The sequence below is a fragment of the Carcharhinus amblyrhynchos genome, unplaced genomic scaffold, assembly GCF_965287045.1.
Source record: "Carcharhinus amblyrhynchos unplaced genomic scaffold, sCarAmb.v2.hapA scaffold_39, whole genome shotgun sequence".
In the NCBI taxonomy this organism is placed as follows: Eukaryota; Metazoa; Chordata; class Chondrichthyes; order Carcharhiniformes; family Carcharhinidae; genus Carcharhinus; species Carcharhinus amblyrhynchos.
The window spans coordinates 5,773,510-5,794,560 of record NW_027649780.1 but is presented as its reverse complement, the minus strand read 5'-3'; the positions used below and the strand labels follow the sequence as shown (position 1 = coordinate 5,794,560).

The 21,051-nt window shown below is 42.4% G+C and overlaps 2 protein-coding genes across 2 annotated transcripts in view; both read right to left on the bottom strand.

Moving 5' to 3' along the window:
• The window catches only part of LOC145363699 (uncharacterized), a 375,177-nt gene that overhangs the window by 178,585 nt on the left and 175,541 nt on the right, over nt 1–21,051 (bottom strand). The gene's annotated exons all lie outside the window — the stretch shown is intronic.
• Nucleotides 6,651–20,478, bottom strand: LOC145363475 (putative G-protein coupled receptor 139). The gene is made up of 4 exons (XM_080218673.1): nt 20,409–20,478; nt 17,899–18,024; nt 10,203–10,298; nt 6,651–7,549 (listed from the first exon to the last, which is right to left on the bottom strand). The coding sequence occupies exons 1-4, from the start codon at nt 20,476–20,478 to the stop codon at nt 6,651–6,653; spliced, it is 1,191 nt and encodes a 396-aa protein (XP_080074799.1).

Below are 21,051 nucleotides of genomic sequence, written 5' to 3'. Positions count from 1 at the left end.
TCACGTTTAGGATGGACAAAGACTGACTCTATTACAGAAATAACTCAGATGACCATCTGTATCGTGTCATGCCAAAGGCACTGTTTTACTGCCATCTGCTGGACGACTTTTGCTATTGCAGGTGTGGTGAAATGCTGATTTCAGTTGCTGTTTCTTATTCTTTGATGAGCTGCATGTCCAGCTGGTAAGGCCAGCATATACTGGCAATCGTTAATACACTGAATTTACTGGTTTTCTAGACCATCATAGGCGGAACGTAATCGCCAAGCACGTGTGCGCCTGGAGCCACCTCTGGGCCAACCCTGGGGAATGATGGAAGTTTTCCTTTTCTGCAGGGCACTGGAGAATCTGATATATTTCTCGTCATGGCCGCAATTAAGGAAACGAGCTTTACATTCAAAATTGTAATTGTATTTTAAAACCTTTAGTATTTGGATTCGAATATCTTGAGAAATTTGCCTATCCTCGGAATTACTGTCACAGAGATATTACCACGATGCCACTGTCTCCCCTTCATCATTGATAGAGCACTTACAGCAGAGAGTAAGGCCATTTTGAAACGTCATGTATGTGTTGGCCCTCTAATGGAGCAATTCATCCAATAACACTCTGTACCCCACAGTCTAGCATTTTGTTCATTTTCAAACAATTATCCAATCCCATTTTGAAACCATTAATTGGCGCTGCCTGCACCACACTCTCAAACAGCACATTCCAGATTTGGATCACTCTCTGTCTGAAAATGTTTTTCGTGATGTCTCCATGTTTCTTCCACCAATTTACTTCAACCCGCGCCCTCTGTGTCAAGATCCTTCTGCCATTGAACAGTTTCTCACTGTCTGCTCTGTCAAGACCCCTCAGGATTTTGAATGCCTCATTAAAGTCACATCAGCAACTTCCTGTCAAGGAAATTAGTCCGAACCTCTCCAAAATATTTTCGTCACTGAAGTTCCTGATCGCTGGACTTATTCTCGTGTTTTACGTTACACCCAGCCTATTGACTTTACACTCTGCCTTACGTTCGGTGCCGAAAATTGGACCGAATTTTTCGGTTGACGATTTTCAAAGCGTTTTCTACAAATTTAGCATAACTTACTTGCTTCTGTATTCTTTTCCCCAACAGACAAAAACTATTGACTTTTTTGTTTAACGCTGTCTCAACCTGTCTTACATCATGAATGATTTATACACAGATTCACTCAAGTCCCTCGGCGTCTATATTCACTTTCGTAGCGTTTTCATCATTCCCATTTGTCTCTTCACATTCTGCTGAACAAAACTGATCTTGTTACTTTTCTCTGCAATAAATCAAATATGCGAATTACTCGTCCATTCAACCAATCAGTTCTTTTTGCCCTGCCACCATTTACCTTAAATCAGCATCCTCTGCTCTCCAACCTTTCCCCCAATGTGCCGATTATCTCCAAGCTGATTCCCCAATTTCCTTCTAATCATTTATATATCTATCACAAACAGCAAAGGTACCAGAACTGATCCCTGAGCCACAACATTCCATTCAGAAATGCACACTTGCACAGCGACACTCTGTTTTCTATGACCCAGTTCTCCATCCACCTAGCCAGCTCACCTCTGATCTCATTTTACTGCACCTTCTGTACCAGTCTGCCATGCGGGACCTTGTCAGAGGATTTCTTGGAGTCCATGTTGAATAATATCCACTGCCCTATCCTCATCAATCATCTTCATCACTTCCTCGAAAAAACTCGATCAAGTTAGTGAGACACGATAGGACCTTCAAAAAAGAAACATGTTGCCTCTCACGACTACATCCATTTATTTCCAAGTGGGTTTAAATCCTGTCTTCAATAATTTCCCGACCACTGACATAAGGCTCACTGGCCTGTGCTTACCTGTTTTTTCGTTGCTATTATTCCTAAACAAAAATCAGCTATTCTCCAATCTTCGTGCTTCCCCTGTAGCTAGTGATGATACAAAGGTTTCTCTCAAGGCCCCAGCAATTTTCTCCTGGCCTGTCTCAGTATTCTGCAATATATCACATCAGGCCCTGGGGACTTGTCTACCTTACTGTTTCTCACGAACACCAATATCCCCTCCTTTTTGATCTCAACATGACTCAAACTATCTACGCATCCTTTCCCAGACTCATCATGCACTAAGTCCTTCTCTTTAGTGAATACTGATGTAAAGTATTTAATCCCTCGCCATTTCCCTGGTTCCACGCATAGAATCACTCACCTGTCCTCGAGTGTGCCAGCCCTCTCCCTGGCTAACCTTTTGCCCTTTATGTATATGTAAAACGCCTTAGGATTTTCCTCCATCCTGCGGCCAAATAATTTTCGTGACCCCTTTTAGCCCTCCTTACTCTTTACTAAAGTTTCTTTTTCTTGTATTCCATAATTGCTTTGTGTCTTCCTAGGCTAGAAAAAATCTTCCTTTTTCACTTTGACTAGGCTCATAATTTATCTCATTTTACAATGTTTCCAAAATTTGCCATACCTATCCTTCATCCTCATTGGAATGTGCCAGTCTGGAATTGCTATCAACTTGCACTTCAGAGCCTCCCATGTGCCAGATGTTGATTTGCTCTCAGACATCTGCCCCAATCTACATTCTTCAGTTTCTGCCTAATATTGTTATAATTAGCCTTCCCCCAGTTTAGGATCTTCACTTGAGTATTACGCTTACCTTTCTCTGTCCGTACCTTAACACTTACTGAGTTGTGGTCTATGTTCCCCAACTGCTCCCTTACTGAAATGTCGACCACCTGTCCAGGCTGATTCCCTATTACCAGGTCCAGTTCAGCCGCTTCCCTAGTTGGACTATTTACATAATGTTTCAAGAAGGCCTCCAGGATGCTCCTTACAAACACTGCCCCATCCACACACTGAGCACAAAATGAGTCCCTGTCAATTTTGAGGAAGTTAACTCTCCCACCACAACCCTGTTACTTTAACACCTTGCCAAAATCTCATTCATACCTGTTTCTCAATCTCCCGCTGGTTGTTGGGAGGCCAATAGAAAATGCCGAATCTTGTGACTACACCCTTCCTATTCCTGCACTCTACCCATATTGCCTCGCTGTATAAGCCATGCAAAGTACATTGGGTGCAGTCCTCCTGCAATATTCTCCTTACCAGTCATGAAAATGTCCCTCCCCTGGTGCATCACTCTCTATCCTGCTTGAATCATCTGTATCCTTGTACGTTAAGCTGTCATTTCTCTCCATTCCTTAACCAAGTCTCTGTAATAGCAGCAACCTCACAGTTCCAAGAATGAATCCAAGCTCTACGTCCATCAGCCTTACCTGTTACACTTTTTGTATTGAAACAAATGCACTTCAGTCTGCCAAACCCTCTTTAATTATGAGCCACACTATTTCTGCTCTTTCTCTGAGTCTTACTGGCCCTGTTCTCTCGTTCCACTTCCACTAATTCACCTTTGCTTTATTCCCCTCTCCCTGGTAGATTTCCTTCCCTAAAGGACATTAGTGAAAGAAATTGGTCCTTTCGACAATAAATATGGTTTTATGGTCATCAGTAGATTTTTATTTCCAGACAATTTTTATTTAATTCAAATTCCATCAGCTGCAGTTCCGGGATTCGTACCTAGAACATTAACAACATCAGGAATGCTTCGTGAAGTTTTGGCATCAGCAGGGGCTACTCAGAAAATTCCCTCAGTTTTCCTTCCAAGGACTTTTCTACAACCAGCTGCTTCCGTTTGTCCCACGTCACTTTCTGAACTGTAATGTCTGGTCGACACCTACCCAACTGGACATGACAGTATGGAACGGGTAGTAAGGGACACAAGACACAGCAACACCCCTCCATCCACTTCCCTAAACTCCCTCACTTTCCCCAACTCTCAGCGTTGCACGCTTTGCAGTTTACGTCTGTGGAGATCCCTCAATAGGCAGATTTCACAGGCCTCAGTTCCGTAGTTTATATTTGACTATGTCCAACTCATTCATCAATTTTAATTATTACACCCCTCCACCTCTAGGTCTGAGTAACCGCCGAGGGCTGACGGCCTTGGAAGCCTTTGTTTGGAATTTCAATGCTGGGTCCGGTTCCTCCTGCTCAGCCTCAGTGGGGTTCAGCAGACCCGAGCTCGCCTCTTCCACCATGAGTGTTGTGGCCCGAGTTCCCTTTATCGGGAGACAATGTGGTCGAGATTCGAAGCCCACTGTTTCCATTTCAACTCCGAGTTTCTCACCGGTGGAGATGGAGACCAGGAGCCGGAGTACCTGGAATTCTTTCCAAAGTTCCGGATGTGCCGGGAATTGATTTTCCCTGAATGTCTTGGGGTTTCATGGCTTGTAGATGTTTGAAACATTCTCATAGGATGGCATCTCCCAAGCTGACTTGATAGGAAACTGGCCCAGTTCCTGACCTGTACGTGCCTCATAACCACGCGGATCCATTGCCATGATTCTTAACGAATCGCCGAACAACTGCCTTTAAGTGCCTGTCCCAGTTGGTGGGAACGGCTCTGGGTGTCAGCTCCCGCCCTCGGAAAATCAGACTTAACTTTGGGAAGCGTGATCATGAGCAACTCTACTTGGGCTATTCCATTTGTTGGGGGGGGGGGGGTAGTGGTGATTGGGGGCATGTTGTCCTGCAATTGAAGAGAAATCTGGATAGTTTGGTGTCAACGGAGGCTGTGGGATGGTTTTTTGAACCTGTTTTTAGTGTTTGGGCCGCTTTTTCTGCCAGGCTGCTGGGTGATGGGTAATATGGGCGCTGTCCGAACGCGTTAAATTCTGTTCAACTTCATGCAATGCACAAATTCCTGGCTCATGAAGGGTGGTCCATTTTCAGAAACCAACACCTGCGGGATCCCGGGTGTCAAGAAAGAGGCATGAACTTTCTTCACTCTTGTCTTTGTGTTTGATTAACTCACCCTGTGTACGGCCATTCACTTTGAATCAGCATCTATCATCATCAGGAACTTAGACCACATGAACGGTCCGGCACTGTCCATGTGCAGCCACGTCTACGGCCGTTCCAGCCATTCCCAAGTGTGAAGAGTAGTGACTGGTGACATTCGTCCCTTGTTGACATTGCCAACACTGACCCACAACCAAATCCCTGTATTCATACCTGGCCACAGACGTGGCAATTTGGAGGTTCTTCAGTTTGTCACTCCTGGGTGGCCATGAGTACCGCGAGGATGGGATGGTGAACCTTGGCTGAGGATGACACTCTTAAACCCCATAGGAGTATGCCATCTTCCACAGTCAGCTGCTCTCTGCCACTCCAATATGGGTGCAATTCAGGCTGTAATGGCCTTTTGGTTTTCCCCATCAGCACTAGCTGCTTCAGTTTATTGAGGACTGGGTAATTTTGTATCCATAGCCGAATATTATTGGCTGCCACTGGGAAAGTTTTGAAAAAGTTCATGATTACTGTCTCTTCCATTGGGGATATGACCAGTGTCCGTTAATTGTAGCCAACTCAAGGCATCTGCCTTTGCAACTGTGCCGCCTAGTTGCCCATGTTCAGAGGGCAATTAAGTGTCAACTACATTGCTGTGGCCCTTCCCTAGGACACTGATAAACCAGATGGGTCTTTCTGAAAATGGACAATATTTTTTATGGTCACTAACGGATTCTAAACTCCAGATATATTTATTCAAGTTCCACCATCCGCAGTGATGTGATCGGAACCCGTGTGCCCAGAACATTACATGAGTTTCTGTATTAATGCTCTGGTGATGAAACCACCAGTCGGTCACATCCACACCTGAGTGTACACGCCCTGAATTCTGGTTACCCAGACACACCATATTCTATACGTCTGCAGGGCTCCCGGATTGGACAGCATTAACTGCCTCAATCAGGGAGCTAATCTTCCAAAGCTCCACCTGATGATTATCGTTAAAGTCCTTAAATATATCTCTCGACTTCTTTCTATGTTTCTTGTGGCTCTCTCTCTGTCACTCTTTCTCTGTGTCTCTCTGTGCCTCTGTCTCTCTCAATGTTTTACTCTGCCTTTTGCTGTCTCCCCGCCTCTTCCCCACTCTCCCTCTCTCTACCCTCTTCCTCTGTCTCTCCTGCCCCCCCCCCCCTCAGTGTCACTCTCCTTCTCCCACTCCCTGTCCCTCTTTTACTTATTTGTCCGTCTGCCTCCCCCCAACTCACTCTGACTTTTGCTCTTGCTTTGTTCATTGTACTTTTTCAGTCTCACTCTTTCCCATTCACTCCTGCTCTGTGTCTCTATATCTCCGTTTCTATCTGTCTCTGGCTATTTCCCTCTGCCTCACTTTTTGTCTCCCGCTTCCCCCCTTGTCTCCCTCTCCCTCTCTTATTACAACCTCCAATCTGTCTTCCTCTGCCTCCCTTTCTCATTCCCTGTATATCTCCCTCGCCATTTTCCTCACTATTTCTGTCTGTCTCGTTCTGTGAGATTCTTTCTTTGTCTCTCTTTTTTCTGTCTGTCTCCCTGTTTATTTTCCTGTACTTGTTAGAAACGCTTTCAAATTCTGTTGCTCTCCAAGTCTTTGTCCCTTTCCCTCTCTCTGCCACTCTCTGCCTATCAATCTCACTGTTGCTAACATTGTCCTCTCTCTCTATCTTTCACTCATTCTGTCTCTGTGAGGCTGTTTAGTGATTTACAGTTTGAATGCCCAATAGGAAGAGTCAGAGGTCTTGTTGTTGTCATTTCCTCTCAGGCTGTATTGAGATGAAAAATTGCAGTAAGGGGATCTTTCAGTACATTTTTTAGCTGCTGTCTGAAGTGAGTTTGTGTCACGGCATAAATAACAGTATTTGTACAACAGCTTGTGAGTTGCAGCATGAAGCCCAATTCCATCACAAAAAAATCTAAAGTGAAATGATAGCCCAAATCATACATGCGATTCCATACTGAATAAATCATGAATGTTGACCATAAGAGGATGAAATTGGCTGAGATAACAAATAGCAAAATGATGGATTTCCTTCGACTCTCCATCTCTGGGTCTCTGGGATTCTCCCCACTGCTGTGAGCCCGGAGTCTCCTGTGGGCTCTGCTGCTCACTAAGTTGTGTCTGACGGTGAGAGCATTCAGCAGCAGAATCAGGACGAATGGGACACACGGGGTTAGAATGTAATGGAGGAACTCGATTGTTCCCCAGGCCAGAGATTGCACAACATCACCTGTGAAATCACAAAACCAGGGGACATTCCCCAGCCAATATGTATTTAATAACATAAAATACCAGATAATGTTCTTTAAACAGCTCAGCACTGTCACTGTTCCCAGAACCACAGCTGCCGATTTCTCAGTGCAATATTTACTTTTCAGCTTGGGGCAGCAAATGGCCACAAATCGATCAAAAGTGAAAGTGACGGTGAACCAGACAGAACAGTCAGTGGCTGCATAAAGCAGGACGGCGTGGATGTTACACACGGGGAGCGAGCGCACGAAATAAAAGTGTTCCTGATAAACAATGGGAATGTGTCTCAATATCAGGTCGAGGATAACGACCAGCAGATCCCCCACTGACATGGCCACCAGGTAACGAGTGACACATTTGGACAGACCACAGTTTCTGCTCGTCAGTGTCACAATTGTGATTATGTTCACTGTCAGGGAGGGAAATACAGAATAAAATTAGATATGATTCAATGGAAGAAATTTCCATTTAGACTGACGATGTGTTAAAATAAAAAAATACACACACACAACAGTTTGATATTTTTTTAAAACCAGCACGTATTTTGGAGTGTGAGAGGAAAGTGGAACATCTGGAGTAAACCTGTACAGACACAGAGAAAATGTATAAAGTCAGCACAGACAGTGACCCAAAACTGGAACTGAACACAGGTCCCTGATGCTGTGAGTCAGCAGTGCTAACCACCATGCCACCGTAGTGCTCCTTGGTAGCGACACAAAGGTTAACATTTGGGAGAGAGCTTTCTGGGGAGTCCTCAACATTGTCCCTCGCTCAGCTACAGGTAAATAGCCCTCTACCTGTGAAGGATTTGGAGGGTAAGCAGGATGAGGCAGTAAACCCTAACAGAAGATCTGGAGTGGAGTCCTGTAGGTGTTCATCTGTTGTCTCTCAGACAGCTCTCTGACAACTCCCACAACAGAGCTGGTACCAAACAGTGTTTGTTTGACCCTTTCCTCTGGACAATACTAATAGTTGGCAGAGGGAGAACCAGATGCCTTGACAGCACAGAATCTCTGTTGTATTTACATCTCCATGAGTCCTCTCTCGGCAGGAAGGTTGCCAATGTATGCACCAGGTAAAAACTCAAACAAAGGCCAGAACCAAAGGAAAAGCCAAGCAGGCTGACTAATGACTATCGTCTGGTGACACCAAAATTCAATATTATGAAATGTATCAAAAGGTTAGTCATGGCATGAATCAGTTCCAGCTTCCCAGATTGCCTCGATCCACTACAGTTCACTACATCCACAACAGGTCCAAAAATGCCATTTCTCTCACCCTACAGTCAACCTCGTAACACCAACTCATGTTTATCAACGACAGTTCAGCCATTAACACCATTATCCCTATGCATGTGAGTGTGTGTGTGTGTATGTGTGTGTGTGTGTTTATAGGGCGTGGGCGGGCGGGGGTGTGTGTGTCTGGGGTGTGTTGTGTGTGTGCAACAGAGTACCTGATGAGCGCTCCTAAGTGTGTGTTATTCTGGAGTCTTACAACAATTTTGGCTTTTGAATTTGTATGTGAGTGGGAGTGTCTAAATCTGATTCCTTCTATCAGTAAATTTCTCTAATAGTATTTGTATTTTTGTGTTTCTGTGACTCCAGGAGACTTTGTGGTGGTACAGAGGATAGTGTTGTTGCCTCATAGCACGAGGCTCCCTGGTTCAATTTCAGGCTTGGCTACTGTCTGTGCAGAGCATTCTCACTGTGTCTGCGTGGGTTTCCGCCAGGTGCTCCGGTTCCCTCCCAAAATCTGAAAGTTGTGCTGGTTTGATGCATTGGCCGTGCTAAATTCTACTTCAGTATACCTGAACAGGAGACAGAGTGAGGCCACTCGGGGATTTTTATCGCAACTTCACTACAATGTTAATGTTTGCATACTTGTGGCATTGATGAATAAATTTCAATATGAAATATGTTCTCTCTTGATATCCTGCTGTGCATTCATGATTAATAAAATGCATTGGTCAGGAAGGCGAATGGGATGCTGGCCTTCATAGCGAGGGGGATTGAATATAAAAGTAGGGAGGTCTTGCTGCAGCTGTATAGGGCATTGGTGAGGCCGCAGCTGGAGTACTGTGTGCAGTTTTGGGCGCCGCACCTGCGCAAGGATATTTTGGCCTTGGAGGGAGTGCAGAGGAGGTTTACTAGGCTGATACCGGAGTTGAGGGGGTTGAGCTATGAGGAGAGGCTGAATAAACTAGGCTTGTACTCGTTAGAGTTTAGAAGAATGAGGGGAGATCTCATTGAGACGTATAAGATGATGAATGGGATGGATAGGATAGAGGTGGAAAGACTCTTCCCGCTCAAAAAAGACAGTAGGACTAGGGGGCACAGCCTCAAGATAAAGGGGGGGCAGTTCAGAACGGAGTTGAGGAGGAACTTCTTCACTCAAAGGGTGGTGAATCTCTGGAATTCTCTGCCCGTTGAAGTGGTGGAGGCTGCCTCGCTAAATATTTTTAAGAAGCGGGTTGATGGGTTTTTGATAAGAGAGGGGATTAAGGGTTATGGGGAGAGGGCGGGAAAGTGGAACTGAGCCACGACAGATCAGCCATGATCTTATTGAATGGCGGGGCAGGCTCGAAGGGCCAGATGGCCTACTCCTGCTCCTATTTCTTATGTTCTTATGTTCTTATTCTGTGGCCTGGTGACTGGGTGGGCAATTGGCAGTGAACTGGTGTTACATGTAGATGGTAAAAAGGATTCTGCCTTAATCTTTTTCTCACGAAGGGTTAGTGTTAGGTTAAATGTCTATGGATAGTCACAGCACACAGAAGATACCCTAGCCCATAGGCCCTGAGACAATTGTCAGCGGCGGCTGAAAGAATTTATAACTGGATATAGGGACTCAACAGAAACAACAACAGCAGCAAACCCAGTATAGTAAATGACAAGGAAATCAACACAGTTAAACAGCCTTTCTAGAATTAGGAACTGGACACAGGGGACGGGCCTTTACAGCCTCACTTTTCCCAAAACTGCAAAATCCTTCCCATGCTCCGAGCCTAGCCTGCTCCGATTCCAGTGGCAGTCGGACTGGTACAATTTCAGACAGGTTCTTACCCGGAACGCCAACAATCGCCAAGATGGGATAGTAAACGTACTGAATCGCCTTCAGTAGACATTCAATCCGATAAGCTGATGGTATCCTCCCATCATCTGAGGTAAACATAGAAATCCAATAGAATAAACTTTTGTCCATGGCTGGAAGCTTCCAATCCATTGTTCCCAGATTCTGACCCATTGTTGGAACGTTCTGGGTCATTGCTCCCAGATTCTGATCTCTCCTCTCCCTCCCTCTCTCTCTACAGCCTCTTATACCTGCTAGTGTTAGAGTTGTCGCTCCCGTTAACTCAATGGGACAACACATTGAACGGAATCCCTTATTATTAGAAGAGCGAAATCCCTCCAGGCACATTAATCAGGTCCATGGAGACTCACATCAATTACAGTCACTAAACAAACAGCTTCACGTCACCCTGTTCAATCCAACACTTTTTACACGCAAAGAATTTACAGCCTAGCTGGGGTGTTGAGGTTCAGGGAAGTATGGGAAGTTGGAAATAATGGAGAGTTAGACATGACAGTGCAGAAGGAGGCCATATGGCCCATCGAGTCTGCACCGAGTCTCCGACAGACCATCTTACCCGCATTGCAATGATCATAGCTCATGGTTTCTTTTAAGATCAATGTTAATGTTTAAATGTGGAGACCTGAACGCGCTTTTCAATGCACAAATATTGTTGGTTTCGACATATTTTACTTCAAACTTTAACATAAACCTATTTGTTTTATATCAGGATATGCCTCTAAATATTACTGTAAGGATAATGTCCATCATTGAACTTTTTGCCATTCATCCCCTCCAATAAATTCGTAACGTGATTAATTAAGCGCTAAAATCATTCATCATTTTTTCAGGCTTTAGAGTAAGAACAAAGAAAATTACAGGACAGGAACAGGCCCGTTCGGCCCTCGAAGCCTGCACTGACCATGCTGCCATGACTCAACTAAAACCCCTACCCTTCCAGGGACCATATCCCTCTATTCCCATCCTATTCATGCAGTTGTCCAGACGCCTCTTAAAAGTCACTATCGTATCCGTTTCCACTACCTCCCCCTGCAGTGGGTTCCAGGCAGCCACCACCCTCTTTGTAAAAAATCTGTCTTGTACATCTCCTTTAAACCTTGACCCTCGCACCTTGAACCTGTGCCCCCGAGTAAATGACTTTTCCACCCTGTGGAAAAAAAAACTTCTGGCTATCCACTCTGTCCATCCCTGTCATAATCTTGTCGACTTCTATCAACCCCATTGTTTAAAACGAATTTCAGGAACATTATCATTAAATAGCATAATTGCAAAGCATGCCAATGTTGTAGTGTGGCTGAGCGGTCTAAAGTACTGGGTTAGGCCTCTAGCCTCTGCAGAGGCGTGGATTCAAATCCCACCGTGGCCAAAATGGGTTTAAATTTTCGTTCTTACTGCTGTAGTCTAACAGCTCACATTGAAAGCAGGAGTGTGTGTCGTGTTGTTTTCGTCATGTGATTTTTTTCTGTGAAATGTCCGTCATTTCCTCTATTTCACTTACAGTATCACTTGTGTCTGTCTTTTTGAGCACACACTATTATCAGATATTTCAGATGGTGATTAACCTTATTAGTCTGCACCTATAAACCCATTAAATTCTGCGTTGACTGATGTGCTCGATGTCAAAATCTAACTTTCCTGTCAGTGTGTCAAAAGAAGTTTCTTATTTCACAGAAAGCATTTGAGGGTGAAGTCAGGTCAATGATAACATGCCTTTAACATCGAGGTTCGGATAATGTTGAGCAACAAACAGAAAACAGGCAATTTTCCCTTATCCGACATGAGAAAGTTTAATGAATGTTTCTGCCCGGTTTTGAACCTGGGATGTTGCCATGTATGAAGCTGAACGTGATAACCACTGCACCACAGAAACAATTTAACAAGCAGTAGAGAGAATTTGTTATCTGCAATGTTCAACTAGGCTGTGTTGCTGCAGGTTCCGATGGTCAGACTGTGAGCCCATGTCACTGAATTCAGGAAGATAACTGTTATTTTCAATCTGATTGTACAACTTATCCCGAACATCAAAATTTAAAAGCGTTCGTCTCACAAATATCTAAGGGAACAATGATTTCTGCCCATTCATTAATGCATCATTTTCATCTTTCATCGAATAATCTCAATCAATTTTACTCAGTAATAAAAACAAATTACTGCGGATGAGAAAAGAGGAAATGCTGCAAAATCTCCCAATGTCTAACAGCACCTGTAATGAGAGAAAAGGGAGGACGTTTCGAGTCCAGATGACACTTTATCAAAGCTCATTGTACAATTGTATTCTGTATTTGTTTCTATATTTAGTATCAACGCATTTTTAACACTTATGGCTTCATTATAAAATTGAACATCACTGAGTTGCAAACATAACTGACCTATAGAACCAATCGAATCACCGGGTAATAAAAATCGCAATTTTGAGATTGTCGTCAGCTTTTAAACAAAGCCATCTGCATTTAAATGGTGGTGAATCAAGAAGTATCTGTTCATGACACTTGAGCGTTTTTTATTATGGGTACCAGATGCAAATGGTCACTAAAACGTGTAACTTTCGTTCAATGCGGCAGCAACAGCAAGTGGGTCAAATGTTTTGAGTGAACATTTGCAGATGCTGCTATGTTAAAGGTTCTCTGGTCTCATGGTGAGCATTCTGAACCCAGCGAACTGAGTTTAAATTTAGGCAGATCCTTGCTCTTCTTTGCCATTGTTGAGGTTTCACTTGCCGAAGAACCTTTTGATTAAATTCTTCACAAAGCAGGAATCACGAGGACAATTTGTCAGCCAGTTGAACTTCCATTACACTGCACAGTGCTGAACCTCTGGTGGCAGATGCCCGTATTAGCAATTTTTTTTCATCTTTTCGCTATTCTTTAACTCCTCTGTTGAAAAAAAGGAACAGTTGGTGCCACACAACAACAACCTTTCCACTGGCAATGTGTTTGTGTATGTGTTTGTGTGTGTGTTTGTGTGTGCATGTGTTTGTGTGTTTGTGTGCGTGTATGTGTGCGTGTTTGTGTGTGTGTGTTTGTGTGTGTGTTTGTGTGTGTGTTTGTATTTGTGTGTTTGTGTGTGTGTTTGTATTTGTGTGTGTGTGTTCGTTTGTGTGTGTGTTTGTCTGTGTGTGTGTTTGTGTGTCTTTTGGGAGAAAGGAGAGTGTCATAAGACAGAGTGCTGTAGCTTCCATGGTTTGACTCTTGTCAATCTGGACTCTCACCATCCCACCTCTTGTTTAAATTGGTTCAGATGAGACAGTGAATGGCACCCCTCGGTGGACACCCGACACAATATATGTTGAGTTCGTAACATATTCTGAAATGATTAACCCTCATTTTGTGTTATTTCATCTCAAAGAGAGTGACACATCGTTATATCTTATTATTAATTAAAACCTCAACACTTTAACTATGCAAACAGGTAAAATTCAGTCAAAGAAAACTAATCCACATTGAATTAGAAAAAAAAACGCTGAAGTTACGGCAAATCCGTAAGACTGCACCTAGTGTACAATGTGCAGTTTTGATCTCCACATTTAGTAAATAATATATTTGCAGTAGAGTGAATGATCATTCGAACCATGGGATGAGGACGCTGTCCTATCATGAGTGGGTGTGTCCACTGAATTTATATTAATAGAACCAAAGAAACTAACAGCACCAGCAAGCCATTTGTCACACTAATCCCATTCTGCCATTTAATATCATTGTAGATGATTATCTACTTCTCACCAACCCATTGACGCCATTAAAATCTAATGCATTGTTTATTTATTACTTGGTTTAATACAACAACTTAACCTCCACAGCCTCTGCGATTTCCATACTTTAGCTACATTTTTAGTTAGAAGTGTTTCCTCATTTCAATCCTAAATAACCTGGACAGTTTTCTGAGACTGACACCTGGTCCGTGATTCTCCTACCAAGAAAATTATCCTCTCTGAATCTAACTCTATCACCTCTTGCTCCCATTGATTTAAATTGTCTCATGCTCAAAAGTGACCAGCGAATGAGGCAATAAAGACCTTGTCTTCACCGATATATTTTGGTTAAACTTTCTAGATCTCCTTCTGCTCAGATGCTCTATAATTTTTCCACCACTATGTCTTTCGACAATGATGCCTTGAACTGTACTCGCAGACTGTAGTTTCTTGACATACATTTGAAAGATACTTCACGAAAAAGGAACAATAAACCTATTGTAATTTTCCGACTTGCCTGGAGCCTCTGGAGAATATATTGCTTCTCATAGATTCATGACCTAGACGCAACTTGTTTCCAAGAAGTTCCTTGGATTGTATCTGGCCGGAGGGTTGATTCAATTGAGTTTGTATAATCATTTCACAAATGTGATGTTGGTAACACAATGAAGAATTTCGACTGAAGCTCGCTGGAATCGTAATTCCAGATCAAAAGGTTATAACTTTTCCCAACTTGTTAGAACATGAAACGAAAATATTCATAATGCGCAATTACATCTTGTCTCATAACAATTCTCCTGGCTTCAATGAATCAGGTTTTATACTTGGACGAATAATTTATTTATTTGCTGAAACCACCATATATTTTTCGTAGCATTCTCTTCTCTTGTTATAATTCACTGGATTATGTTCATTATTATCAATAAGCATCGTGATTATTTAATCATGTATTTCAATATCTTTCACGTTCTTACCTCACTGCATCACCTATCCTTTCCGTCAGAAAACGTGGTGCTAAGCCTTCAACTTCACTTGTTTCCAGCAATGCGGAAAACATATGAAGTGCAGGTACATTTTAAGGACAAAAAAGTTAATCAATAATGCGAGACAATTACACAATTAACTGGACATTGTCAACCATTCATTAATTTATTTCGCAAATATCATGAACGCTTACATTGAAATCATACAATACTTCAGAAGTTGTGTGTGCATTCATAACAATGGAAATCCGACTAATGTCTCTTCAAAGAGGGCTGCTATAGCAATTGGGTGGGTGCAAAATAGTGAATTGGTTTTAGAACGTTCAAAGTAGAGACATAGGTAGTTTTGTTGGAATGCATGGTCAGGTACTGAAACAATGCCTCTCCGTATACTAATGGCGTGAACCACATTGTGCAACGAGCTGATTATTTGGACCAAAAAATTTTCAGTCAATGATCAATACAATAGGAGAAAATCTGTCTCTCCCCCACCACCCACCCCCGATTTCAGGTGGCACGGTGGTCAGCACTGTTGCCTTTCAGCGCTAAGGACCCGCGTTCAATTCGGGCCGGGGAAGCTGCTGGTGAGAAATTTGCATATTCTTCCCACGTCTGCATAGGTTTCCTCTGGTTCCCTCTCCCAGTCCAAAGATATGTAGATTGAGTTGATTTGCCATGCTGAATTGTTCCATCGCGTCAGGGGGACTGACAGGGTAAATCCCTGTTGTTACAGTGATAGGCCCCTGTTGGGATTTTTGCCGGTGCAGACATGATGGGCCCAGTGGTCTCCATTTGAACTGCAGGGATCCCATGTTTATCTTCTGTGATTCTCTGTTCAATGGCATTAATATGGTTGTATCATATATCTGATGCTAAGCAACATCAGCTGCAGACGATCAGGGGAAACAGACACGTGGGGGCAAAACTGCTGGCAATTGATTCTTCAAGGCTGACTTGAATGTGTGTCCTTAATTCTTTTTTCAGCGACTGTGTCTCAAAATCTTGAAACTTATTTCCAAGCACCATCGTCAGTGTGCCTACACCATATTGATTACAATTTCCAAGAGGTTGACTGTCTACTAGTTGCTAGGTACTATTCATGATTGTCAGAATCAAATCATAATGGAATTATTAAATTTTGTCTTTGCTATATAATAATAAAAACACATTTCAAGGAGTGTTATACTGGGAGGCAAGATTATGGAGGCTTTGGACATGTATTTGTGTGTGAGTAATTTAATTAACCTAAATACATTTCGGACAAAATGTATAAATTATCAAAATAACGAGGTGCAAGAAACATATGTTTGAAGTGTAGATGATCAAGCTAAGATACCAGAAGAATGCAGAGTTGGATCATTACCTTAGCATCAATGGCTTAAAATTGCGTCAGGTTGTTCACAACGACTGTTATGCTGGATTCACCCATCACTGAGATGCTGGAAATGTTTTTGAGGCTATGCTGCCGATTAGACTTTAATTTCCACGGCCACTTATAACTGAAAGGGACATGACTGCAGAGTTTATAGTGTTGATCTGTCGAGTAAATTTACATAGTTCTGTGATTGGCACAGGTGATTTACCATCATAATATGGTTGTGGTCGTCCCTGGTAGAGCAAGTGGACCTGTCAGTTGTTTGCTTCATTGGTACAGTAAGTTTGCTTGACAGTAAATTGGAAGATTTAGGTGATTGGCACAAGGAGATTACCTGCCTGCACATTGGAATGGTTGTTCACCTGGGCAAGAGGCTCAGTTGTGAGTAGACTGAATAGTTTTCTTTCTGGTCCAGCAAGGCGACTAGGAAAAATTGGAATGCTTGTTTGTTCAGTTACAGGATGAACAATTATCGGTAGGTTGTGATATATTTCTCAGTGACATTTGAATTCCAAACGCTATAAAATTGGTCTAACAGTCAATGTGGTGCAGGAATATCATTCGTCATTAAGGTGGGATTTTTGGATCTCTGACACCAATAGGATTACCTATCAACAGATTGTGATGTGTATGTGTCTACCAGTGTAATGTTATCTGTCAATAAATTGGGATGTTTTTGACTTTGATTTAAGAATGTGTGTTTGTGTATCTGGTACAGGAAGTTATAAACTTGCCACAAAGCAGATTTTAAAAAATACATTGTGCATACAAACTTTATTCCCCAAGTATAAAGCAAATCAGCGTTGTCTATATAATCCAGAAATTATTTAGTATATGTTGTTTTCATTATCAAAACAAGTTATCGATCATGACTCAGCGAATTGTCAACATACTTTTCAACTGTTCTCTAAATTTTCTCTGTGTAATTGCATAAATAAAGGTGTTTGTGCAGCAGCTCAACATTTGAAGCATGTATCCACTTTCTTTAAAAATAAACGTAGGGTCACCAGATCCATTTATTTTATAGTTCTTCATAAATCGGTGACAAAAGAACTCCACAACATACGTCATCCACAATAGGATGAAACTACCCGAGATAGCAAATAGTAAAATGATGGATTTCCTCCTGCTCTCCATCTCTTTGTCGTTCCTATTTTCTCCACTGCCCTGGGTCTGGAGTCTTTTGCGTGATCTACTTGCAGCTAGAATGTGTCTGACAGTGAGCAAATTGAACAGAAGAATCAGAAAGAATGGGAGACAGGGAGTTATAATGCGGTCAAACCAATCAAATGCTGTCCATAACCATGAAGTATAGCGTATAATCTTCTGTTTGCAATACCAGGGGATATTGCCAATTACATAAATAGGTTCATGCATAAAATACCAGGGGATGTTGATTAAAACACCCAAAGTGCAAACTGAGCCAATAACCACCGCAGCTGTTTTCTGGGTGCAATACTTTGTTTTAAGTTTCTGGCAACATATTGCCAGAAATCGATCAAAAGTGAAAGCGACTGTTAACCATACAGAACTGTCCCTTGCTGAATATATCAGAACAATGCTGAGACTGCAGACAGGAGTAATAGACAATAAACTGTCTGGGAAATAAATTGCAGGAATACGGTTCATTATCACGGCAGTGATGATGACCAGGAGATCAGTCACTGCCATAAAGACTAGGTATTGTGAGATACATCTGGAGAGACCACACTGTCCTCGGGAGATGACCACAATCGCCACCAAATTAACTGCAAGTAAGAGAGAAAAAACGTCATTCCGTGGCAACAGTTCGTAACCATATATTATAAAGAGACATTGGAAGATGTCACTGGATAACGACTATTAAAATGAAATGAACATAAAATGCGGAATTTGAACCAGCACAGAGAATTGTGGGGGAAAAAACGTAATAAGTCCTATAGCCTCTGAAGGATTAGAAAATGGATTTAATATTTCCAGTCCATTTGACTCTTTCTCAGAATTAAAGGGAGGGTGAATGTGTTGGATATTTAACTGTAGGTGAAAGCAATTGCAACACATTGTAGGGACATTGAAAACAAAAGACAGATAGCCTGTGGCAGAGGGATAGGCAAATCAAGGGGTTTTGTACTGAGACAACAAAAATATAGAAAATTGAACAAAAATAGAGGTTTAAGATAGAGGAAAAAAGCGACTGCTTAAATTTGTTAAGTCAATGTCGAGTCCTAAGGCATGTAATAAGCATAAATGGATGATGCGGTGCTGTTCTTCAGCTTGCACTAGTCTTCACTAAATCATTGCAGTAGCCTGGATATGTGAGCATGAGAAAAAAAGCTAATGGGATAAAATGTTTTGCAAATTAAGTTGCCATGGAAGAGTTTTCGGGAGTTAGGCATCATGGAGAACTGGATCAAGGAGTTACAGAGATATCCGTACTTTGGAATTAGAATAGAAGAACATCGAACATTACAGCACAGTACAGGCCCTTCGGCCCTCAATGTTGTGCTGAGCTATGTCCAATCCCAAGATCAAGCTATCCCACTCCCTATCATTCTGGTGTGCTCCATGTGCCTTTCTAATAACCGCTTAACAGTTCCTAAAGTGTCCGACTCCACTATCACAGCAAGCCACACGCCAACCACTCTCTGAGTGAAGAATCTTCCTCGGACATCCCTTCTATATCTCCCACCATGAACCTTATAGTTACGCCCCCTCGTAACAGCTACATCCACCCGAGGAAATAGATCCTGCACGTCCACTCTATCAATCTTTCTCATCACCTTACAAACCTCTATTAATTCAGAGAGGGGCAAAGGGAATGTGTGTGATAGGGAAAAGGGAAGATGAGGTGCTGCTCTTCCAGCTTGCACTAAGCTTCACTAGATCATACGCGCCCAGCTGATAACAGTTAAAGGCCAGAAGACATGAGGACAACGCCACCACCGTTGTTAGCAGTTGTGACCACAAGGGCAAATGTGAATCTAAGAGGACGAGTGCGGGGAGTCAAGAAGGAGATATTAGTGTGAGTGATGGGGAAAGGAAAATTGGACCAGCCAGTGCCGCGCCGACAGTTTTCAAAGAAAGGATCAACAGCAGGTCGGAGGCCAGAGGGTGGGTCACAAGTTGTGCGAGGAAAAATGACATTACTTGAAAAAATATCCGTCAAACCCGCTCTTGCAAAATGAATAGAGGATGGAAATGGGGATAAACAAAGTAATTTGAACATTGTGTCGAGTCCGAAATGAATTGAGGTGAGGAGGGAAGAGAATTAGCTGAGTAATTTCCTAAGTGTTTTGTACTTTATATCCATTCAAGGGCATATACATAATGTATTTTAAATGCAAACGGCTTTTCTGGATCCATGACCCACCAACTAGAATGTTATCAAATCCTGCAGTCAGAATCAACATGCAATGCTTCCCTCCACGCCCCCGCTCCCTCCTCGCCCCCCCCAACCCACCCTCCCCCCCGCACCCCCGCCACACACACACAAACACACACACACACACACACACACACACACACACACACACACACACACACACACACACGCTAAAGCCTGTCGATTACCTTGAACCAATGAAAGCTGTTTTATTCGCTTCTCTGATAACTATCAGTTTCAGTTCTTCAGTTAAAACCTCATTACTATGTACAGTTTAATTACATCTCGCAAAATCAACCTGGATTCAAGTTCATGTTTTTATTTTACATAAATTGATGACAATTCCTGTGAATAGTTATTCATTCGGTCAAAATTCCAGAACGTTTTTATTTTAACTTTGTTTATATTATCAGTGTTCTGATAGCCCATCCCTCTCTACCAGAATTAATCCCTTGAATATTTTTGCAACAGCGATTTTGATGACTACGTAGGTTGTTATCTTCCACAATTTAAAAACCACGTTTAAAGAAAATAGTCATCAGAAAATAATCGTTCAAGCTTTTCTATCCACTGGCTTCTATGCAATCCATGTCTTCCAGCAAAAGATATGCTTCTAAAGATGAATGCTCAGATCTTAGTAAGGCTTCCCAGACACTTCTAAACACTGTTTCACAGGCTATTGTAGAACTTCAATCCTTCCACAATAAATGATTCCTCTGCATATTGCTTAGTTATCAGTGCGATAACAAAAATATATTGTCAACACTTTACCTGGAACTGCGATGACTGCAAGTGCAGTGTAGAAAATAGCATATGCGGGACCTCTTGGTGGGTTATGCATTTTATGTCAGGAGTCGAGACGTCCGTTTGAGAATCTGCTGCGTTCTGTGCAAAATTCAATGCACCCATTTTTATATGTGTTGCCAGTCCGCCAGAGACACACTTAAATTAACTCATCGTTTATGTTAACTGCACTAATTGAACAATTTCATTTGGTTACATCACCTCTTTGATATTTACGGTCATTAAACAAATTGATATAATTACATCATCATCAATGTTAGTTACATTTATGAACACACCGAGCTCGATACAAAGGCAATAAAATAATCTATTTCAACAATTATTGCCATTATTTTCTCGTTTTAGTGTCCATCCAAAGGAATGAATAAAATATGATTTTCTGAACGTTATGGCAAAGTTGTATGCCATGTGTGGAGTTTGCACGTTCTCCCCACATCTATGAGGGTTTCCTCTGGGTGCTCCGGTTTCCTTTCATAGTCTGAAAGCTGTGCTGGTTAGGTGCACTGGTCATGCGAAATTCTTCATCAACGTCTCGAACAGGCGCCTGAGTGTGGCGACTAAGGGATTTTAAGACAAACGTCATTGTTGTGCTCATGTAAGCCGACTTGTG